We start from the raw sequence: 24,568 nt of genomic DNA, 5'->3' as shown, positions 1-24,568 counted from the left end.
ATATCTAACAATGCACATTATTCAGAAAATATAACGAATAAAGAAGACATAACTACTAATTACAATATTTCATGTTTTCCACAGTCAGTAATTCATACTGTAACATTCGTTTGTTTATGGTCATGTTGCTGTTTGTTTGAAATAACACACCTGTTCACCTGAAGGAAAACTCGACGAAGTGCTATTAGAAGACATCCCGTCAAAGCTTTTTGGTACATATCGCCTACCGTAGATGCAACGCGCATTTGAAAAAGCGAGGCGCTGGAGAGCAAAATTAGTTTGAATGCAAAATACAATTTCACCACTAGATGGGAGTAATTCCTACTTAGTGTCCCTTTAATGCAAAAGGGCTGCAAAAAACAAAACAAATATATATATTTATAAAAAAAAAAAATTAATCAAATGCTGTTCTTTTTATCTTTTTATTTATCAAAAAATCTGAAAATTCACACAAATATTAAGCAGCACTGTTTTTAACAATCATAAAAAAAGTTAGAAAAGTTTTATGAACAATCACATGACACTGAAGTGGAGTAATGACTGCTGAAAATTTTGCTTTGCCATTACAGATGTTTTTTCAAAACATATAAAAACAATAAACTTTATTATTAAACGGCAATAATATTACATAACATGATTGTTTTAACTGTATTTTTGTGCAAATAAATGCAGCCTTGGTGAGGATATGTACTTCAAAAACTTTAACAACAACAACAACAATAAAAAAATTCTCACCAACCCCAAACATGTGAATGATAGTTATGTAGATAGAATACGAAATGTGAACCAAAATAAGCCATAAATAAATAAATAAATATACTATAATCAGAAGTGATGAATCATACCCCTGGGAATTTTGTTTTCATAATGCCTCATATTTTTACTTGCTAAATTATTATTATTTTTTTAATTTGATATGTGCTGGTTAAGAAAGTAAACAAGCTTGATGGGTGCACCAGCACAGATATATATTTACCAAACACAGAAACTGAATAAAGAAATAAACTGCAGATTGGCCTGATTGCTAAGATCCCTCATGGCTTCAAACCACTACAAAGTATGTGTATAAAACACAACAAACTATGAATATGGTAATACGCATTATTTTAGTAGTCATTTCAATGCTCATTTCATAGTTCAGGTATTCCCAAAAATACCAACAGTTCATTGAGTATTATCACTTATGACTCAACCCTGCTGAAACACAGCATCTGATTGTCTGTGTGGGTGAATAATGGCAGCGTAGTCTCATCTCTGAGGAGATCTGTGCATTTTTAAGACTTTGTGAGTGTTTGTGTGTTTTGCGCTGAGTGACATTGAGGATGACACGCTTAATTCTCAAAGAGCGCAATGGGACCCAAACCGAGGCCTCCTGCCGAGATGTGATTGATGGCAGTAGCTCCCATAACCAGTGAAAAGAATCTTTAATGAACAGACTTTCCCTCAAGACTGAAGCAAACAATGAAAATAGCTGGACTCTCAAAAACATGTTGATTAGGACGAGTACAGTGTCGCGTGAACAGTGGCCCCGTGTGCGAGCGAGGCTGGCTCTAAATGTAGTCTCAACAAATGAACTGACATTGTGGAAAATTGAACCCCTCTTCTCAGACACAGAGGTAAGATCTCCTGCACACGTAGCGAACGTCTCAATGGCGCATTAGTGTCACTCTGATCTTAATAGCACACAGAGCTGGGTAGTAACGATTACATGTAATCTGGATTACGTAATCAGATTCCAAAACTCAAGTACTTGTAATTAGAGTAAACTACTTTTTAAAATACTCGTAATCAGATTACAGTTACTTTTTTTATGGATTACATGATTACATTTTATTTACACAATGGTAATAAGTTGTTCTCAATTCATTCTTTTTCAAAATTTATGTTTGCAATGCTATTTTTTCTTCATTGATACATTCATATGCACTTCTAGTGTTTTATTAGATTAAATATTTAACCTGGCAGTGATATTGCTTCAAATTTCATCTTTTTCAATATTGTTTTTTGTAGTGTAGCTGTTTTCTAAATTTACTTAATTATAAGTAATTAATTATAAGTTTTATTCAGCGTTACTAGCAAACATTAACAGCAAGGCACAATATTGTTAGTATTTTGTAAGTGTTAACGGGCCACACATTGCACTCGAAAAAGAAGCAATTGTGGCTCTTGTTGGTGAATTAAACATATTTTGTGGAATACATTTTTTCTTTATGATGTCAAAATAGTACAAGATTAGGATACTTCAATATATGTGCTATCAAATAAGGGTTAGCACAAATGTAATCCAAAAGTAATCAGATTACATTACCAAAAATGTGTAATCTAAGAGATTATACTACTGACTACAAATTTTGTCATGTAATCTGTAATCAGTAACTGATTACAATTCACAAGTAATCTACCCAGCTCTGATAGCACATTAAAAGGGGAACTTTGACGGTCATTTTAATAGCACTGGAAGCCCTTAGAGCTCCATGTTCATCTGAAATAATTAGGGGTACCCCGATTAATCGGACACCGGTATGTTTGCTCGGCGATCTCAAAAAAAGGATCTCAAGCTGATGACGCGCCTGGAGTGGTGCATCTGCAGCAGTGCAGAAATTGTTTCCGCACCAAGTTTATTTTTGCTGCACTGCAAGCGCTGAATTACAGTAGCAACACATTGTTTGCAGTAAATATGAACATGAATTGACACGAAAATGTAATAATTATACCATAAGTGCATATAATGAAAGTCTACTTTGTTTCACAGTTAACACATAGGCTATGGCTTTTTGGCTAGGTCTAAAGGAAATGAAAATAATGGATAAATGTTGTGTTTGAAGTACACAGCCTCAGATCTGTACTGCTCACGTTCCACAGATGGACTGCATACGCACTGCAAACGTAGAAATGTGTGATCTTGGTGTAAAAGGCCGCCTCACATACAGCGCATGAAATCAGGCTTGTGCTGTGTATAAGCTATTGTGCTACTATTACACGACTGTCAAAACAAAAATGTAGTGCATGATCAAATATTTAGGTGAGATAAATATATTTTTTAAATGTCTAAACCCCAGCCCCCCCACCCACCAGTCCAAATAATAAATCCCCTCTCACAAGAGTCACCTAAGAGGGGAATTCATTTTCAAAAATGAAATTTAAGCCCTGAATAAATGTCGAAATATCTTGATTGGATCATCAGTATAAATAATTCTACATGATAAAAATAAGGCTTTAAAAAGACCAGTATCGGTGATCGTATCGGCAGATACTGCTTTCTGTGATCGGTGAACGGTGATCTGTTATCGGCCTCAAAAATCTGAGCACCCAATAAATAAGATTGGGCTGTCACCCTGCTCTCTCCCTTCACATTAACCTACCGTCACTCCAAATACAGTACATGTCCTCAAAGATCGCATTTAAACCAAAATGAGAGCTTTATGGATTTTAGCCCGTGTGCGATTTGAAAGTTAATTTTAGTAGATAAGCAAAATTTTAATTTACAGTTTTTCTGTTCTAGGAAAATGAACTAAAAATAGTGATGACTCATCCTGTACTATACAGTTTTTTGTCTTTTTTGTCAACCGACTAACAAAAAACAAATCATGTGGAGGAACATTTTATTTTCCTACTTCACTAAGAAATACCTCAGTGAGAAAACCACTTGTCAAATCATTTCATGTGCTATTTAACTAAGTTTTTATATATTTACACACACATAAATAAAATAAAACTAAATTATATTATAAAGTTTCCCAAGGCTGGAATTTAAGCCAGAGAACAACATAGTTAAAACTGCTTTAGTAGGGTATTTAGCTCACTTTTATATATAAAAATATTTTAATATAAATCAATCAATCAATAAATGCTGTTATTTTTCAAAGTATATATATTCAATAAAGAATTCAAAAGTAATTTATTGTGCACTTTTAAAGTAATGCTATATGAACAAAAGGGCAACAAAAATGTTGACTATTGAATAACTCAAACTTTAGCTATAATCTTGCACCGCTAAATACTGCAAAAAACAAACAACTGCCATTAAGGACTTATATTCATGGGAACACACCACAAACAACTTCCTACTTCTCATTCGAACAAGCTTGTTGTTTTCCGCTTTAAAAATCCAGTAACAAATAAAGTCAGTACTGTCAAACCCAAAGACCATGTCATTTTGTTATCTTATTAGCAAAAATGTGTGTTGTGGTCACACTGCTGAATTCTGAGAGGCAAACAATTATCTCTATGAGCTTTACTGTCAGCCAAAGAGCCGCATTAGAGTGGGCAGCCTAACACGGGTGTAGCATTGACTCACCTGCACCCCAAAAACCTTCCCAAGCATCTCTTCTTTCCATGATCAAGTGGCAGTGATGAGTCCTGATGGGGAATGATAGCCTTATTGAGCCAGTGCATGGGCTTGAAGTCATTTGTTTTGAGGAGCCAGAGCTGACAGCTCCAGCTTTTCCCCCCCAGCTCCTATTGAAATTGACTATAAATCATCTTATCACTTTCACCCCTGACAGTTTTTCAGACTTCCAACATTTTACTGAATATGAGGACTCGGAGTGTGTTGACAGGGCCAGGCATTTTAAGCCGCCTTCCTTGAAAAGGGGGGAAATAAACCCAAGGCAACATAGTTCTCTGGATTAAGTTGCTGTTATTTTGACAGTAATATCACCAGCTCCACAGCAACTGTGAAATACCAATATAATAAATACAAATTCATGCGACCAGGCAAACAGCTTAAAAGTTTTAAGAATTTGTTCTGGAAATGTTTAGAGAATAATTGCGTTCAGTGTGGAATTTGTGTAAAAAACATAATTTTATGTTATTATATCCAAAAAATATAATAAAAAATATATAAAATATCCAGATATTATTAACATTTTAAACAAATGGTTTCTATTTCAATACATTTCAAAATGTAATTTATTCCTGTGCTGTCAAAAAGAAAATTTTATTTTAAAAAGATAATAATAATAATACTCTATATATTATATATTATTTATACACACACACACACACACATATACACACACATATATATACACACACACACACACACACACACACACATATATACATACATATATATATATATATATATATACATATATATATATATATATATATATATATATATATATATATATACATATATATATACATATATACATATATATATATATATATATATATATATATATATATACATACATATAGCGCGCGCTCCCGTATAGCAGAGCACTGAGAGGCTGAGCACAGACATTCACTGATCAGAGAGAGAGCGTCGCGAAAAGTCACAAAAGAAGTGTGTTTTTGGTTGCCAGGGCAAGACAACCCTGCACAGATTACCAAAGAAAAAACAGCATTAAGGGACCAGTGGATGGAGTTTATTTTTAAAGAGCATCGATGGAGTTGTGCAAGTGTTTTTGTTTGTTGCCTGCATTTTCGAAGATGCTTGTTTTACAAACAAGGCCCAGTTTGACGACGGATTTGCGTATCGTTTTTTTCTTAAGGATGATGCAATCCCAACGAAAAAGGGTCACGATCGTGTGTTGGAACCGCAGGCGGTGAGTAAAACTGCTTAAAATGTCTCTGCCTCCTTGTTAGTGCGTCCGCCTCCAATGCCGGAGACCCGGGTTCGAGCCCCGCTCGGAGCGAGTCATTGCTGCTGCTGCTCTCGTTCAGTTTCAGCCTCTGGATCTGATTCTGGATCATAAATATACGGCTGAATCTGACTGTTAGCCATGGTTTGTTTTGGATGATGTTTTTTTACTCACGGTAATGTCACAACTTCCAAACGCTCTCAACGCAAAAGCCTACTCGCGCTCGTGATTCTTTAGCTCCGCCCACACGTCACACCTCCAGTGGCTCGTGTTTTTCCGAAAAAAATCGGCACAGACAATTTTTTTCTCTTATAAATATAATAAAACTAAATACTTTTTGGAGATATGAAGGATGCAGTACTACTCTATAGGTACTCAAGATTAACAGGATATTGAGTGAAAATGAGCATGTCACCCCCCCTTTTAAATCTTTTTCCCCAAAAAATTCTAGCAGTAGGCTGTTTCTTAAAAGAGACTCTTAAATGTACAGACAATATGAATACAGGTAGCTCATAATATACAACAGAGCTTACTAAACTCGACATAAAAGCAGCAAGGAAAGTGTGCAATCTCCCCTCAGGGAAGAGGCAGTGGGAATGGGAGCATCTTCGAGATTGCAAAGCGAGGTGCAATAGGCAACTCCCGTCTTTTGCCAGACTGTCTGTGTTTGCTTATAAAGTAGTGGACTGGATGGAGGCTGCGGTGCTATTTACATTGGCCACCTCCTCAAAATCTCTGCTGTCACTTTTGCTCAGCACCACTATCCTCAAGTAATGGCTCCCAAATCCCCTTCCAAACATGCACATGTGGACTTGGAGATAGAGAGGGGGCTTGTGACAGACAATAACATCCTGAATATTCACATTTAGATTGTTAAAAATGAGTGGATAAACAGGTAATGCTTGCACACATACATTTGGCCAACTACCACAAATGTCAGTCAATTTGCTATGCTAATTAGCATGTTGCCAAGCTAACAATCGGCCTGTCAAGACACAAAGCATAACACAAACAATGCTTTATCATACATAAAAATACATAGCACACAAAATCGTGTAAAAACTGTGTTTTTAAATTAGATTTAACTTGTTTATTATTAGTTTTTTTTTTATTATTATAATTTATTATCATTTCAGCTGCCATCTTGAATTTTTTTATCCCCCAAAGAGCTTATCAAAAGACATTCTGGGACTGCATTAAAAAGCAATGCCCTAGCATATTTAGGCATCACAATTAGTTTAGGTAAAATGCTGTCACTGTAGGCAGCTCACTAGTTTTTGCGACAGATCTAACATGTCTATTCCTGCACCTTTACGTCCTACTGATATAAGTCTTGAATTATATGAGTCCTGTGTGACCTAAAAAATGAGAGACTGGGAATTGTCTCTTGTATTTATCTTCATTTGTTTCTGTGTGATCTAAATCTAATTGCCTCAGCGGGTCTCAGCGGATTCTCCCCTGGTTAAACACATTACATGCACATTAATAAATCATGAGCTGCACTGTCACAAGGAAATAAATTATGCTAAATAATATCCTATAACTTCTCTAACTAATTAAAGCTGTGTTGATGACTTAGGGAGCAGATTCTGTGAGGCAGATCCACGAACTCCATTTGTTTGCCTCTTCAAGTTCTCTCTTTTCCGAAAGAGACCGTAAATACATCAAGGAGACCGAAGTGACTTTCTTCTCCAGCTGACAACGACTGACAAGATCCCTTGTGGGATGTGAAGCTGTGCGAATTCTCCAGTTAAAAAACGAAGAGGGCGTTGAACGGCAATGAAGACTCACGGAGAGGCTCTCGAGAGGGTTGTGGAGGCTCTCGATTTTTCCCACAAAGCTAGCTGTGACAGGCTGCCAGCCCCTCTGACGACGAGCTTCAGAAGCACACATCAGGACTGCCAATCCAGCGGACCAACAGCACCGAAGCTGCACCACATCAACTGGGCTTCACTTTTTGGGTGGCATTTTGAGGCTTGTTCTGTGAATGCGAGCACTGAAACGAATCTGATCACTATAAATAGTCTTAAAGGAATAGTTTACTCAAAAACGAAAATTATTTTCCTTTGAAAGATCACAAAATTTTTTTTATGAAAATAAAATAAAAAATACATTGAAGAACTTAAATTTGTCCGTTCGACCAGAGTCAAGAGGGTTCAGTGTTGTTTGGATCAGCATTGTCATTGTCAAATAAAATGTTTTTCAATTATTTTCATTAATTGAAATTAATCTGAAATACATATTACATGAAAATTTTTAACTTAAAAATAAAGAAAAAGAAAATTAGAAATGTTACCTAACTGAATTAAGCTATAAGTAAATAAATCTAAAAGTTAAATAGAAATATTTAAAATAACAAAACTAATCAAAACAACAAAAACGTAAATAAAAACCTAAAATATAAAAATTAAAGAATTCAAAATACTATAACATAAATAATACTAAAATTATATTAAATATACAAAATTCTAACAAAATTGGAATGACACAAGCATGAATAAATAATGACAGAATTTCAATTTTTCTGTGAACTGAGTGAGGCATGAAAACTAAGTAGAAATATTTAAAATAACAAAGAATCAATAAAAAGGTCAAAAGCAAATATAACAAAATTAATTAAAACATGAATTATTTTTTTAAATTAAAACCAAACAAAAAATAATAATAATATAATAATATAAATAATACAAAAAATTAGATGAAATATACTAAATACTAACCTTTGGAATGACAGGAGAGTGAGTTATTGATGGTGAACTATCCCTTTAAATGAAGCAACAATTTAATGTTCACAAAAGATGAGGGAACTTTTTCGTGTATTCGTTTTGCAACATCTCCAGATGTTGGAATCTGTTGTTATGGGAGTCTCTCGTAAGAGTCAATATTTGCTATATTTTAAATAATTCACTTTCAGTAGAGGTTCTATCTATTTTATATTCTATTCTCACAACAGACACTGGTCTTGTGATATGGTCATTGGATTTAATAAACAATATCCCACAAATTATACCACCGGAATTCTTTTGATAAATCCTCACTCACATCTCTCTCACAATCTATTTTTGTTTTAAAATGAAGCCTTTTACCCCCTTTTCCTTACCTTCCTTTTTCTAATCCCTATTAACATCCTTTACTGTGGGATTTATTTCTAAACTAGGACCCAAGGTGCAGATACCATGCACATAATGCAAGGTGATGCTCTCATACTCTCCTCATCAAAAAGTAAAAAAATAAAATAAAGAAAAGAAAAGAAACTGAGGCATACAGCAAGGAATCCAACCTAATATAATCCTCTTTGCTATCCTGATCTTGTAAGCTATGGCTTTGCTAATATAAAAACCTTGATGTGTGACACATCAGAACCTAATGGCGTGAGAGGCTATAAGAAAGAAATGATAGCTGGAGCTGGCGATTCGTCTGACATCTTTGACACCGTAGCTTGCAAAGCACCAACAGCTCTAAAGTGAAATGTTCATTCTGTCATCTGAGATGCTTGATAAGATTGCACGTTAATGACGTATCAACCAGAAGACCAGATTGACTGCCAGACATTTCTAGGTGATTTAAAGATTAAAGGATCAATCTCCATTACAGATCTGAGCCCGCGGAAAGGAGTGCAGACATTTGCCTCTGCTTTTTTTTCATCAGCGATACACTACATCACTTCTGTCCACCTTATAGAACCTCAGCACACTTGCCCTGCAATGCTTCACAAATCTTATGACCAATGATGTAATAAAATACACAAAGCCATGGAAGAGTACAAATATGCTTTGCATACTGACTAGAGCAATGATAGGGCAGAGTGGCCTGAAAGCCCTGGATGGACACTTTTATGCATTTTCGGGGAAAAAGTGAATGGTGTTTTCCTGTGTATAACTCACCACTAAGATAGGTGTGGATGGGTGCCAACACATCACTATGTACAGTAGTAGCTATGCCATTGTGAGTACTTGTTACTACATTGCTATGCAGTCACTAGAGTGTTCTGAGTGGTTGTCACTGTGTTGTGACATCTGGTTGCTAAGGTGTTCTGAGTGGCTGTTAATCCATTGCTATGTTGCTGCTAGAGTGTTCTGATTAGTTGTCATTGCATTGCTATGTGAGTGGTGGGGTGTTCTGATTGGTTGTCATTGTGTATCTACACAGTTGCTGGGGTGTTCTGTATGGTTGTCATTGCGTTGCTATGTTTATGGTTGCTGGGGCATGGTTGTTACTGTGTTTCTATGCGGTTGCTGGGGTGTTTTGAATGGGTGTCATTGGGTTGCCTCATATGCAGTTGCTGGGTGTTCTGAGTGGTTGCTACTGCGCTGCTGATGTACTGAATGTTTTTTATTGTGTATCTATGATACGGCTGGGGTGTTTTTAGAGGTTTCATTGTGTTGCTGCATATGTGGTTGCTAAGGTCTTCTAAATTATATATATATATATATATATGCAATCCCAATGCCCAATATGCAATCCCCACATAGAGCAGCTGTTACTACACAGAGCCGTTGTTAACTGAGAGAATGCGCCAATAAACGCTGAAAATGAAGTGGATTTGCGCATCTTCTCTATTAACAACGGCTCTGTGTAGTAACAGCTGCTCTATGTAAAATCACGCACCTGATGAAATTAACCGCTGATTAGAAAACCGGCTTTACTGACGAGATGCGCATAACGATTGGCCGATCGTGATCGGAGCACCCCTAATAAATATGTAGATGCCTCATAAGCGACTGTTTCTATGGGCCATGATACACAAGCCATCCGCCATTTTAGGAATGGTCTGTGAACACTCGAGTGTAAGTTGACTGTGTGCATCTATAAAATCAAGTTTTATGCATGTATATCTTTAAATATAAATATATCAAGCTGACGTTTGTTCCACAATGGTGGACACATCAACGTATCTGGAGACGTCAAATAGGGCATCTCTGCATATCTACGTTCTAAATGGTTGTCATTTTGTTATGCGGTTGCTGGGTTGTTTCTGAGCAGTTGTCACAGCATTGCTATGAGTTTGCTAAAGGCTGAAATGCACTATGCAACTTTTGCCCCGCTTTACAGTTTGGATAAGTTGATGCTAGTTGCTGAAACTTGAGGGCAGTCTGCAGATTTAAGTTGACAGATTTAATAGAAAATTGGGTAGTGAATGATGTTCACCGACTACGATTTTTTAAATTCAGACTTTGATTCCATCCAGTCGGAGGATATTATCAAATAAAAAAATTGAATCTAGATAAACTAATCAGTCTCATTATTTGATTAGTCACTTGTAAGAAAACTAGGCAAACTAAGAAGACATGCTCTAATAGCTTCAAATTATACGTCCAAGCACTGCTTCCAGCTCTAAATAAGATTTTAGACCCAGCTGTGACACTGAAACACTGACAAAAGAACCAATAAATGCTTTTCCTGACATTACTACTAATGTAAGTTGATGATCTGCAACATATTTATTAAAAAGCCACTCTTTAAAAGCTTAGACATATAAACAGAAAACACTTATTGCAAAGCTGAGGGATTACACATTGCAAAAGTAGTATGAAATCAGATGTTACCTTTGAAAGGTCACCCACTTCCAAATAGAAACAGATGATGAAGACATTCCAGGCGACCCACAGCACCAACCAGACTGCATACTGTGAAAGAGACAGGAAGAGGGTGTTTGAAATACCCATTTTAACCTTAGACCCCCCAACAACCAACTAGCCAAATACGCATTTGCATATGTGTGATTAATTGGCCCATAAAAGCGTAAGTGGGAGATTTTCTCTGTAATTAATTCTCCGATGTGTGTTCCTTAAAACACACAGCCTCCACAAATCTGGAATCTGCCAAAGACGCGGTGCAGGCAGACGATGCATTTCGCAGCGGAAGCAGGAACCCTGTGTGGGAGTTTGTGAAGGTGGCTCGCTCTCTGGTTCATGAACTAACGTTTATCGAAATAGCGGAATGTGATTATAAAACAATGAAACAGATTCCCCTGCAAAATCGCAGCTGGCGCAGGGGGGTGTCTTAAAATATAAAGCAAATTTTGGTTAAATAAACACAGGTCTCATCCTTTTTCAGATCATTAGGGAATGCAGTAAACCAACATTACTTTAAATTAATTTGTTCAAATGATTAGGGTATTCGCTCATGAGCTTGTGGCATGTATTTACTGATTAAAATGTGAGAGGTACGCAACGTGAGAACTCCAAGGTCTGTTAGGCAGGCAGTGATCGTTAGATAAAATAACACTTATTTGATCCAATTCAAAGTAAGACAGGTGAGTGCAAATGAAATACTGAGCGAGGGGAAATGCAAAATCAATTTGAATTACCTGATGGGACTTGAGCGGAAAAACATGGCCTTTAGTACTTGAAAACGAGCAGTTGGCGACATGAATTTTGAGTAGCTTCCCAAAAGTGGCTCTAATAGATAGATCAATATGGACTTAGCTTTGATAAAATGAGTATGTGCAAAGAACAATACAACCTTCCTTTACAAAATTACCAACTCGATTTCAGGTTAGTGAACCAATCAGATTTGAACTTTTTAAATATTTGTATTCATTTCCTTAATTTGAACTGTGGTACAGTAAATACCACAGAAAACAGAATTAAAGAAAATGTAATTAAAACAAGCATTTTAATAAATTTATAAAAAATATAACTTTAGCTTCTAAATCAAAGTTTGTCAAACTTTGAATATTGGCTTAATGAAACCTTTTGAAAAATGGTTTTAAAGCTTTCTAGTGTGAAGGTGTTTAGCAAGACAGATACTCAATAGACAGACAATTTAGTAAACAACTTTTCCTGTCAGTCAAATTCAACTTTCGTGTGGTGTATGACCAATTTGACTAAAATCGCAACTCATGAAGTTTCTTCTCTCTGCCAGCAAAGCAAAATGTAGCTAGCAAAGCTACCGGTCCAACTTTCACCAATTAATTAATTAGCTAAGGTAAACTGAAAGCTATAATTTATGGAAGATGACCAGCTAGCTTCATGGTTTTAATAAATGTAGATTAAAAAAAAAGATCTACAGGTGCAAATCAATAAATTAGAATGTTGTGGAAAAGTTATTTCAGTAATTCAACTCAAATTGTGAAACTTGTTTATTAAATAAATTAAATTCACACATACTGAAGTAGTTTAAGTCTTTGGCTCTTTTAATTGTAATGATTTTGGCTCAGATTTAACAAAAACCCACCAAATCTCCACAAATTAGAGTACTTCATAAAATCAAAAAAAAAAAAGAAAGAAAAAATTTGTGAATTATTGGCCTTCTGAAAAGTATGTTAATTTACTGTACATGTACTCAATACTTGGTAGGGGCTCATTTTGCTTTAATTAGTGCCTCAATTTGGTTTGGCATGGAGGTGATCAGTTTGTGGCACTGCTGAGGTGGTATGGAAGCCAAGGTTTCTTGGACAGTGGCCTTCAGCACATCTGCATTTTTTGGTCTCTTGTTTCTCATTTTCCTCTTGACAATACCTCATAGATTCTCTATGGGGTTCAGGTTTGGTGAGTTTGCTGGCCACCAACACAATGGTTGGTCATTTAACCAACTTTTAGTGCTTTTGGCAGTGTGGGCAGGTGCCAAATCCTGCTGGAAAATGAAATTAGCATCTTCAAAAAGGTGGTCAGCAGAAGGAAGCATGAAGTGCTCAAAGATTTCTTGGTAAACGGGTGCAGTGACTTTGTTTTTCAAAAAACACAATGGACCAACACCAGCAGATGACATTGGTCCCAAATCATCATAGACTGTGGAAACTTAACACTGGACTTCAAGCAACTTGGGCTATGAGCTTCTCTACCCATCCTCCAGACTCTAGGACCTTGGTCTCCAAATTGAATACAAAACTTTCTCTCATCTGAAAAGAGGACTTTGGACCACTGGGCAACAGTCCAGGTCTTCTTCTCCTTAGCCCAGGTATGATGCCTCTGACATTGTCTGTGGTTCAGGAGAGGCTTAACAAGAGGAATACAACAACTGTAGCCAAATTCCTTGACATGTCTGTATATGCCTTGACCCCAGCCTCGGTCCATTCCTTGTGAAGTTCACTCATATTTTTGAATCTATTTTGCTTGACAATCCCCATAAGTCTGCGATTCTCTTGGTTGGTTGTGAATCTTTTTCTTCTATACTTTTTCCTTCCACTCAACTTTCTGTCAACATGCTTAAATACAGCACTCTGTGAAGAACCAGCTTCTTTGGCAATTAATGTCTGTGGCTTATCCTCCTTGTGAAGGATGTCAATGATTGTCTTCTGGACAACTGTCAGATAAGCAGTCTCCCCCATGATTGTGTAGCCTAGTGAAACAAACTGAGAGACCATTTTCAAGGCTCAGGAAAATGTTGCAGGTGTTTTGAGTTGATTGAGTTGATTTGAGTATGACTGGCATGTCACCATATTCTAATTTGTTGAATTGGTGGGTTTTTGTTAAATGTGAACCAAAATCTTCACAATTAAAAGAACCAAAGACTTAGACTAGTTCAGTCTGTGTGCACTGAATGACACTACTACATTGATACTGAGAAAGGTAGTTATAAAGATTAGCTATAGTTGTAGCAATGCTACTGCTCAATCTTAAGAGCAAACAAGCTGGTTGGCTTGGTTTAACTGGTCTTCCAGCCTGGTCATAGCTGGTTTACAGGCTGGTTTTAGAGGGATTTTAACATCTTTAACTGGGAGACCAGCTAACCAACCAACTAAAACCAGCTGAACACCGACTTCACCAGCTAAAACCAGCATGGACATTAAATGATTGCTGTGGTAATTGATATGATCTCCAACAAAGTTGAGCATCATTGCAGCCATTTACTAAGGCTGAACTTGTATGAGAGGGTTGACCCTCTTTGGCATTGCCAGTCGCAACATAGCTGTTATTTATTCACAGATTTGCAGTTCTATATGCAAAAACTGCTAAGTGCCTCAGGCTAGGGCCAAAGATCAGCACATCACTCTTGTCTTCCAACTACAGCATGGTTGAAGTATCTCCTGCCTTCCAAGCACTGCTGTATAAGAATGAGCCACCTCTGCATGTTAGAGCAGAAGGGTGGTCTATACAGAGTGACTGACTTCAATTTAGGGTGTACTCACACTAGCCAGTTTGAACCGTGCCCGAGTGCGTTTGACCACCAAAGCACGGTTCGTTTGACTAGTGTGAGTGCTCCGAACCGTGCCCGGGCGCGGCTCGATTAGCTGGCCCTGGCCCGCTTGGAAGAGGTCACAGTTTTGCGACGCTCCAAAACCAACATGGGCAGGGAAAGGGCCGCTTTGGTCTACGGCAGAGGTGCAAAATTCATAAAAACTCAAAACTGCAAAGTCCTTGCTGCACTTCAGCTGGTAGCTTGCAAACATCCTCATACTAGCAGCACGATAACTTGAAAATTTTCGCGCCACTAAGGCGACACATCTGTTTAACAACAGGCTGTGAGAGGGCTGTGGACCACCGTGGACCAAACGACACAAAATTATCCACAAAAAAAAAAACTGAGCGATGGACTCCATTGTGTTGAGAGAGTGCCGCTCTTCCTGTTTATCCCGAAACTGTCGCACCATAATGACGTAAGCGTGCTCCGGCATGAATGCTGAAACCCTATATGTGAGTGCAGGCCAGAGGGGGAGTGGGGAGGGGGGACAATCGTACTCGGGCCCGGTTCATGGCAACCGTGCCTAGTGTGAGTACACCCTAAGTCTCATAATCCTGCTTGAGATCTCTAGCATGCATTCCGAGTTGATCCAGCGGGAGAAGGTAATGAATGCTTCTTCAGAGAAGGCTGTTCTGGCCTAACCTTTCCCCCAAGAACTTGCGCACCAGACCGTTGAGACTTGGAATTTTGCCATCTTGAAATCTGACATGTTGTCAGGACATTAGATATAGAAGATGTGGGCATGTAGTGGAACCTCATTTGGCCCTGTGCCAGCCACTGGAACGTGCCAAGTTGAATTAGAATAAAAATGTATCTGGCCTGACAGCATCCCCAAAACGGATATAAGCAAGAGTAATGTTCGAATGTGGGCGATTTATCTCTGTAGGAGGCTCTCTCTACCACTCTCTGGCCTGGCCACTGCTCATAGACTGACAAATTGAGCATTGTTTATTCCAAAGGGAGACACATAACACTAAAAAGGCAATCTGCTTCATCTCAGGTGGGTGACATGGCCCGAATCACATTTGAAGCAATGACCCAGTCTGTCAGTACAATGATATCTCTGTTATGCTGACCAGGGTGTTAAATATCTGTTGTACACGACTATAGAAAAATGCTGTCACAACAAGCGGTATAATCTCATCCATGTTAAATGTGGTAAATGGAAACTGTTCTCCGTTAATATAATATATATGTGACCCTGGGCACAAAAAAGTAATAAGTAGCACAGGTACAGTATATTTGTAGAAATAATCAAAAATACATTATATGAGTCAAAGTTATTGATCTTTCATTTATGCCAAAAATCATTAAGATTTTTTCATTCACTCAACACCAGAGGTCACCCGCTCTCCATATGGACTCTCACATTACACTAATAGTTACTCATCAGACTGGACTACATTTCCCATGCTCCACTGCACTAATCACAAGCTCCCCTGGAACCAGTCACACACAGCTGTCACTAATCACACACTCACCTGAGAGCTATAACTCACTATATTTACACACTTGGTTCTTGTTCAGGTTTCTGGGTATTGGTTTGCGTTTATTGCTCTCCAAGCGATAGCACTTTACAGAGCCATTGCTCTGTCTTAGTTTCTAGTTCTAGTCTAATGCCGGGTTTCCACCGAAATAACTTTTTTTCTCAGGAACTTTTTTCCCCCAGACCTGTTGCTTTCTGCATTTCCACCACGGTGTAAAGTACCGGGAAGATTAGGCAAATATACTGGTGATGTAGGTCTGCGCGTGTTTCTCAATACAAAGTACGCTGATTTTGGACGTGCATCCTCAGTAGTGCGGACTTTGTGCTTTCGTCTCGGGAGTGTGATGTCTGTGACGACGCAAATCCGGTAAATCTGCAAACAACAACGTACTTGATAACATCAGTCAGCTGACCATGGCTACTGCAATATTCCTCTCTGTACAATAAAACGAAATGGGACAAATAGCACTGCCTCCTTTCGTTTTCATTTAAACATAATAACAGCTCCAGAAATGTACTTAGTTCAGGGAAATGTGTATATACAGTCATTAAAATGAGACTAATTAATATATAAATTTGCCTTTTTTATTTTAATTTTAACATATAGATAAATTGAATACAGACCAAATATAGCCAGTTAGATTTACCCAAAACAAATTATATGTTATGTTTAACCACTAAAGAGACATCAGAGCAAGCGGCACATAAGATCTAGCCGAGGTGAGGCTGCTCTCGGCGTATACATGAGGACTGAGCTCCCGCTGATCACGTGGAGTTCACGTCTCCGAGATGAGCGAAACACTGTCTTTATAAAAAAAAAAACACAGATTTGAGTTTTAAACAACTACATTCTCGCCTGAAATACTTTAAAAATTAAATTTCAAGACACAATAACAGTAATATTTTGAAAATGCTCCGTATAAATGGTGGTTGAACCCAACCAATGCTGCGTGAACTCAACCAATCAGGATGTTTAGCGCCCAAGTCCCACCCCCGAAAGTTCAGGAACTTTGAAAAGTACTACCTCACCAGCAGGGACTTTCTGAGGGGCATTTTTTTACCCCGGAACTTTATTTAGTTCCTGGTTCCTGCGGTGGAAACGCACCATGTACCAGGCCAAAGTCCCTAGTTCCTGGGTAATGTTCCTGCAGTGGAAACGCGGCATTAGTCTAGTCTTGGTGTGTTTCCTGATTTCTGATTCTTGCCCACATATCTTGGATTTACCTTTTGACTTGCTGTTTCGGTTTATGTTGGCCCCTCGCCTGGACTTTTGCTCATGTTTACTCGTGTTTTTGACTGTTAATTTATAAAAGCTTACACATGGATCTACACACCTCTTCTCTTGTCAGCCCCATTACAGATATTAAGTAAAGATCATGTTTAGGGATGGGAACCGAAAACCGGTTCTTATTCGGAACCGGTTTTGTTCTTTGAAAAGAACCGGAACCGTGAGCATTTTATAAGTTTCGGTTCTAAAAACGGTTCTTGTGCAACACGTGACCAAGCGCTGTGAGCAGCCTTGCGCCGCTGTTCTGAATATTCGGCGTTTCCCATAAAGGATGTCACGAACCGAATGACAGACACACCTCTCTGCCTCTTTAATCACTGAGCACATTGATTCCAATAACGCACATTCCACAGACTCGTTGCACTGTCGCGTCTTTAATTGCTGAACACATTGTTTCCCACGACTGTATGTGCACTCGCGCCTTTGATAACTGCACATCTTTTTGTCCGAGGCTGGCGATACACTGGAATTGTGGCGCGAGCGTCTCAGCTACGTGGCGTGTCAGTTTTGAATTCGGCTCCCATGTTAACAGGTTAGAGCTTGCAGACTGCCTGCTTGAGACGCGAGTCTCAGCCACGCTCGAGCCGCGCGGAAAACGTGTATATATATTTATATATTTATATTTTTGTCATGAAGACAAGAGCCCGGTCTGTCGGCGGTCTACCTCTATGTCACCCACAGTAGCAGCAGCGCGCCAGGCACGATTCTGGTGTGTAAAGACACGCGAAGCAGGCGCCACGCAGCCAGTGTGTCACCGGCCTGACTGTACATCTAACAGCAGCGCGCTGCACCTACCGCCACTAAATTACATTATATTTGTCCCATATTGTCATTCATATACATACTGGCTTCAACTTGGAACACTAAATAAATAGACTGCTATTGTTATGAAAGTATGAGGGTTAGATTATTTAGTGTACAGGTCATTTAAAGACTGGTAAACAAAGTGATAGAAAATATTTATTTTAATGCATTTTAAATGTTTCAAAATGTGGAAACCACTCATGGCATCACAGCATCTCCTGACTGCATTATTATTTGTAAAAAAGGGACTTTATGGAGAGTGTGTATACATGTTTATAAGTTTAACCGTTTATATTTCATTATATTAAGGGAAATTAACAAGTGTCTCAGCCCTCAAGGGACTATTTAGCAGCTTATTCCTGCTTGAAAAAAAAAACGTTAATGATAGTGTAAAAAACAACAACTTTGAAACACATTCTGATTGATGGACTAGCATTACTCAACATTACTTACTACCTTCCAGCAATGCTACATTCAGTGAAGGAGAAATAGTAAAAAACATAGTTCATTTAAATGAAACCAGAAGCCGAACCAGAAAATGTCAAAAAAATATCCCACCCTACTTATGAAGATCTTTACACTGTAATATATGTTGCATTTTGACATAACCAACCTTTAATTTAAGTTGACAGTAAGTAATAAACAGTACTGAGCATTGAGTAGTTGAGTATTGTGCATTTTTCCTTACCACTATTTCTTAATAATTGTTTAATGATTTTAATGGAACCGAAATAAGAACCGGAACCGTTAGGTGGAACCGGACCATGAACCGGAAAATTTCTAACGATTCCCAACCCTAATCATGTTCAATGAAGATATTTAGTAAATCTCCTACAATAAATATATAAAAACTACTGAAATAAACCCATTGAGCTTTGTTGATCCATCCTAAACAATCTGACCAATAAAGAAATCATACTCATATTCCAGCTGAAAAATGTAATATTAAAACCAGCAAAAACTGGTCTTAGTTGGTCTCCCAGGCTGGTTTGGTTTGCAAGGGTTTTAGGCACTTTTCAGTTGGTCAGTCTGGGAGATAACTGGACACCAATCTAAACAACAGTTTAGCTAGGAACCAATACTAGCAAGACCAGCTAAAAACCAGCCTGGTCAGACTGGGTGATCATCTTAAAGCCATGTAGAAAGCTATTATAAACTTAATGAGCATTGATGATCCATCTTAAACTAGTCTAAACTGGATTGCTGGTCTTATTTGGATGGAAGACCACCCTAAACAGAAGAGATCAGAAATTCAATTTAGGCTGGTTTAAGCTTTGTTAAGCAGAGATGTGACTTTTATTAACAATTGTTGGTCTTTGTTTGTAATGTAGCCAACCAAATTGAGGAGAAAATGCACCATTGTAACAATTTAGTCCATTGTCAATTTGTAAAACAATCACATCCAATCAGAACATATCTAATGCATAATGACTAATGAGATTCCACAGTTGGCAAGGCTAGCCAATGCAACAAAACTAAAACCAAATAACTGTCAAAATGTCTTGTTTCTTATCATAGTAGCAAAAGGTTAGGACAAAAACGTATATTTGTTGCTTATTTTTATGTTGCACTGTGCCTGGCTAAGATTCAAAGTGAGACACTTTTATGACACCAGTGGTATAATAATAAAACAAAATGACAGCATTAACTGCAGGGGGGAAAGACAATATATGTCACAACCTGAATATGAAAATATGTGGAAACTCACCCCAGTCACATATCGTGGCCTGAACTGTACTGTCCCAAAGAGGCCTAGAATCACTGTGATGATATGGATGAAGTTTGTGAGGATCGGAGCCCACTGGTATCCAAGGAAATCAAATATCTGTCTCTCCAGAATGCTGATCTAGAAACCAAACACAGAGGAAAAGATATTGATTTACAAAGCAAAGACGAGGACAATACATTGACATGTAAGCATTTATTTGCATAAAGGCGTAAACAGATTTACTTTTAAGCCAGCTTCAGGGGTTGCTGTTATGACAGTGCTCTGATGTCAGCTGGAAGGCAGAGTGAGATGACGGGCCGCGGGCCACATGTGATAGCACATTCTACATGCAGCCAGAGGAATACCCCTGTCACACAGGCAATTAATTAGGACCGAGACATGCCGCTCTCCGGAGTCAAACCCCCAACCCTTTCGCAAAAACCAGAGACAACTTGGAAATTAAAGCTGGCAAGTCCAGCCTCGCAGCTCTGGGTGCTCCAATCTCAGCCACTGATTGGACATGACACTGATGTCAATACCACAAGCTATGGCACTTTCAAAAGCAGACCAGGACTGGGTCACAGCTTCATCCCCAAAGGACCTACAAGCAGCCAGCCTCATGAAGCTAATGCTAATAGCACCCGTGTCTCCAGCTGCATTCACAAGAAGCTCTGTTTAACCACCTCAGACGCTCAAGGTCTTTTCTGGGAAGGAAACCAAACAAAAATCACACCATTGAATTACTTGATTTTGCTTGTGATGTAATGGGGGATAGTAAAGAGTCAGGGTGAAGATTGTTAAAGCTATGGGGGTCACAATGACATTCACGTTTTCAGCGGTTGCACTTTCAAACATCTACTCAAGTGAACATCAATAGAGGCTTCAGAGGGTTCAATAGCAGCATGAATATCAAATGACTTAGAGTCACACCAAGATTCTGTATTTAAGTGTTTCCTATTCAGTGCTGTTTTTGCAGCATGGGAGACCAGTTCAACCCTACAGCCCACCCATTGGATCGAATAATTTTGCTGAGAAAAACATAAAATTAACTATTAATTGAGATTTATTTTAATTATAACCAGTGGCGGCTCATGCCAATTCTCTGAGGGGGGTCAAATGTTTGCTCGATTAATGAGTGTAGGTCACCCATTCAATTGATAAATTAACGGCTAGTTATAGATGTAAAGGGAACTGAACTACTATAGTATTAATTAAAAATAAACAGACTCTAACAAATCAAGCTAGCTCTCTTTATGTTTCTATATGCATGTTAACGCAATTCAGCAGAAAACAAAGACTGACGCCAGGATGTGGTCCCCCCCCCCCCTGAATTTGAGTTGGCAAAGACATAGCTGTCCCCATCTCTCCTCCATTTTTTTTTTTGATAAAGATATTAAAGTAGTTTTTCATTTTTCTTGATGTTAAAATTCAAAATGGTTTTTAAATATTATTGGATGTCACTATTCCCACCAGTAGTTGCACAAGTTAAGGCTTCGCGCGATGAAAAAAGCACGTTAGTGCGAGCCCTTCCGGAACTCATTGAGATTGCATTGCAGTGCCTGCAGTTTGAAAAAAAGATCTTTGAATGGAAGTCTATGAGAGCACTCGGAGCGATTGTCAGTTTGGCAGAAATCGCACAAATAGGGGCGGTACTACACACACCCGACTCAACGCTGATTGGACTATTTAGAGGCAGTACAAACAGTCTAGGATAGTGAAAGCTAGCATAACACACTGTGGTTGAATGTAAAAGAAAAAAAAATCCCTCCCTTTCCTTTGGTGGTGCATTGCCCAGTTGCCCCCTAATGGAGAAACCGCCACTCATTATAACATTGATTAAATGAAAAGTTATTAAAATTAATTTAAACAATAAAAATACAAAAATAATACATAAAAAAAAAAAAAAAAAAAAAAAAAAAAACATATCGTATCTTAAACCAATGGATCTAAACTAGAAGACCTTGACCACGGGCTCAGAGGGGGGCCACAGGATAACTTAAAAATATTTATTTGTATAATTTAATAAAAATAATAAAAAATTATCATTACATTTATTTTTACAAATTAAGAATTATTCAAAATTCTATTGATTTTACCGAAAAAGTATTTACGCAGAATTAGAATCCTGAATATTCTGGAAACACAAAATAAATCATGGTTAATTTATTTATTATTTCCATACTCCCGGTTTCTGTTCATAAAAAAGCTCCAAGAACAAGTAAGGCATAAATACTGGAGGCCTTGAGAGTCAAACTTAAACTTAATTATATGAGGAGTAATAATAATCATTTAAGTACTAAAAACCTTGAACAAAACAGTTCTTGCTATGACACATGAATGAAAATAAAAGTCCTGTGGTTCAGTTAATCAGAAGTTAATTCAGTAACCATTCTGATAAAGTGTTTCATTCTGAGAAGGATTTGTCAGACTCATTCAAACTCTGTCATTGTATCTTATCACATTCAGTTAAGATGGCAGTGTCAATCTCAGTCAAATGAAAACATAATTTGCCATGTGACTGTATGTTTAATGGCAGTCCAGGAAATACTTCTGTTTGTAACTGAGAAATAGTTCATGCTATAAATCTATCACCCATGAACAAAGCTCAAGAGTCTATTAATCTGTGCATCCTGTTCAGTTATGCTCAGTGATGACCAGGTTGTGACTCCCTCCGCCCCTGAGGGACGTGTCTTCTGTTGTCTGGGTGTTTCCTTTGAGCTTCTGCTAGCATACATCTGGTAAGCGTGCCTGTCCCAAAAGCTTATGTCATCGATCATAATGAAAGGTATTATGCTGACAACACCAAGCAACACCACTGCATTTCAGACTCTGATTATTAATATTAAAGTCTCGAGATTAAGAATCGTCGCAGCACTACAGTGCAGATGAGATCAGTTTTGTGTCGGAATAAAAATGGCTCCCTTTCCAAGTGGCATCTACTGTACTTTTTTTTTTAACCACAATAATGTTCTGCCTTCCCAAATAATTCTCTGGTTTCGGTTTGTTTATGAATCATGGCCTGTGATTTCCCCCTGCTCTAGCTCTTGTTTATTTTCACTGTCCTCCATATTTCTACTGTGAAACAGAAGGATGAAAAGACAAATGCATTACCATCTGGTTTCTTAAAGGAATAGTTCACAAATTAAAATTCTGCTATTTACTCACCCTCATGTTGTTACAAACATACAGACTTTCTGAAACGCAACAAAAAAGTTCTGAAACTTGTATTAATTATACCGGTTGCACTATTCTATACAATTACAATGCATGGGAACTGAGGTTTTCAGTCTTCTGAAAAGGACACAATAGTACCATAAATGCATCACTTCAATAAGACTCGTGCTATATCGTAAGTCCTCTTAAGTTTTTCCATCATCCATGAAAAACAGTGTAAACATGAGCCGGAGAGCATGATAGCATTATGCTCGATCCATAATACCTTCATTATCAAAAGCTCTTGTCGGATGAGGAATGCATTTCACTGTATTCTCAGAAAAACTGCTTGCCCATAGTCATGCACAAGCACACGGAAAAAGCAAAACAATTGATTGACCCAACTCAGTGGTTCCATTGCTTTTGCAAAGCATTGTGAAAAACTACAGCCACCCATGAAATCCACTAATAAACCATAGTGCCATGGTGTTGAAGGAAGCCCATATGCCAGCACAAAATACAATCTGCTCTGCCAGCGAAGAGGTTACAAAATGCAAATATGGCTAATTATGCTACATTATGTTGTTCGGTGAAAGATGTGTTGACAATGGCTTTAAAACACATCTTAATGGCACTCAAATTCAGTTTTCTCCTCCTAGGCTTTTGTGGACACCTGGGCTTATTGACAGAATTCCCAAATTCCCGTTAACATGCATGTCCAATGGGGAGAAAAAAAAGCTTGAGGGGTTATATAAACAGACTGCAACTGCAGGCTCTTGTTTGAGTTGGGGGGCCAGATCATCATTAATGTGGCCCCTGGGCCTCTCTTTTATATAAACAGTAATGTAAACAGCATTGTGAGGTAGCTGTGCTCGGAATGACAGTTTTAACGAGTCATTTTTACACATGAGTGATTAGATCTATAAATATGATAGAAAAATCCTCTCATTAATGATTGGAAGATCGAGATTTGGAAGTGGAAAGGCCTTAAAAGAAAAACTTTAAAGGCCTGACTACTCACTGACAACAAAGAGATTTCCTACGGCTTCAAGCAGAAAGCAAACATTCAGTACTTCAGAATAGTATGCATGAGTAGTTATCTATTTAAAAAAAATCACAACACTCATTTTTGGTAAGATTACTTCTGAAAGAAGTTTTTGACAGTTTCTTATGCTTACCATGACTGTAAAAACAGTGATATTATTAACATTTCAAATTACTACTTTCTATTTTAATATATTTAAAATGTAATTTATTCCAGTAATGGCAAAATTGAATTCTTAGCTGCATTTTTCCATGATTCTTTGACAAACATAAAAAATACATATATTTCATATAAAATATATTTTTTTGTAACAATGTAAATTTTTTGATTAATTAAATAACTCTTTGCTGAACAAAAACGAATCAAT

The 24,568-nt window shown here is 37.7% G+C and overlaps 1 protein-coding gene across 3 annotated transcripts in view; it reads right to left on the bottom strand.

The window, feature by feature from the left end:
• The window catches only part of nkain2 (sodium/potassium transporting ATPase interacting 2), a 167,665-nt gene that overhangs the window by 74,559 nt on the left and 68,538 nt on the right, over positions 1 to 24,568 (bottom strand). For all 3 annotated transcript variants that reach the window (XM_052586900.1, XM_052586902.1, XM_052586901.1), the window contains exons 2-3: positions 20,004 to 20,141; positions 11,138 to 11,218 (exon numbers count right to left, since the gene is read on the bottom strand). In XM_052586900.1, coding sequence (XP_052442860.1) covers positions 11,138 to 11,218; positions 20,004 to 20,141 — 219 coding nt within the window. The remainder of the gene's footprint in view (positions 1 to 11,137; positions 11,219 to 20,003; positions 20,142 to 24,568) is intronic.

Source organism: Carassius gibelio, chromosome B20 (genome assembly GCF_023724105.1).
Source record: "Carassius gibelio isolate Cgi1373 ecotype wild population from Czech Republic chromosome B20, carGib1.2-hapl.c, whole genome shotgun sequence".
NCBI classification, from domain to species: Eukaryota; Metazoa; Chordata; class Actinopteri; order Cypriniformes; family Cyprinidae; genus Carassius; species Carassius gibelio.
The sequence above is the reverse complement of the archived record's forward strand: the minus strand, read 5'-3'. Positions and strand labels throughout refer to the sequence as shown.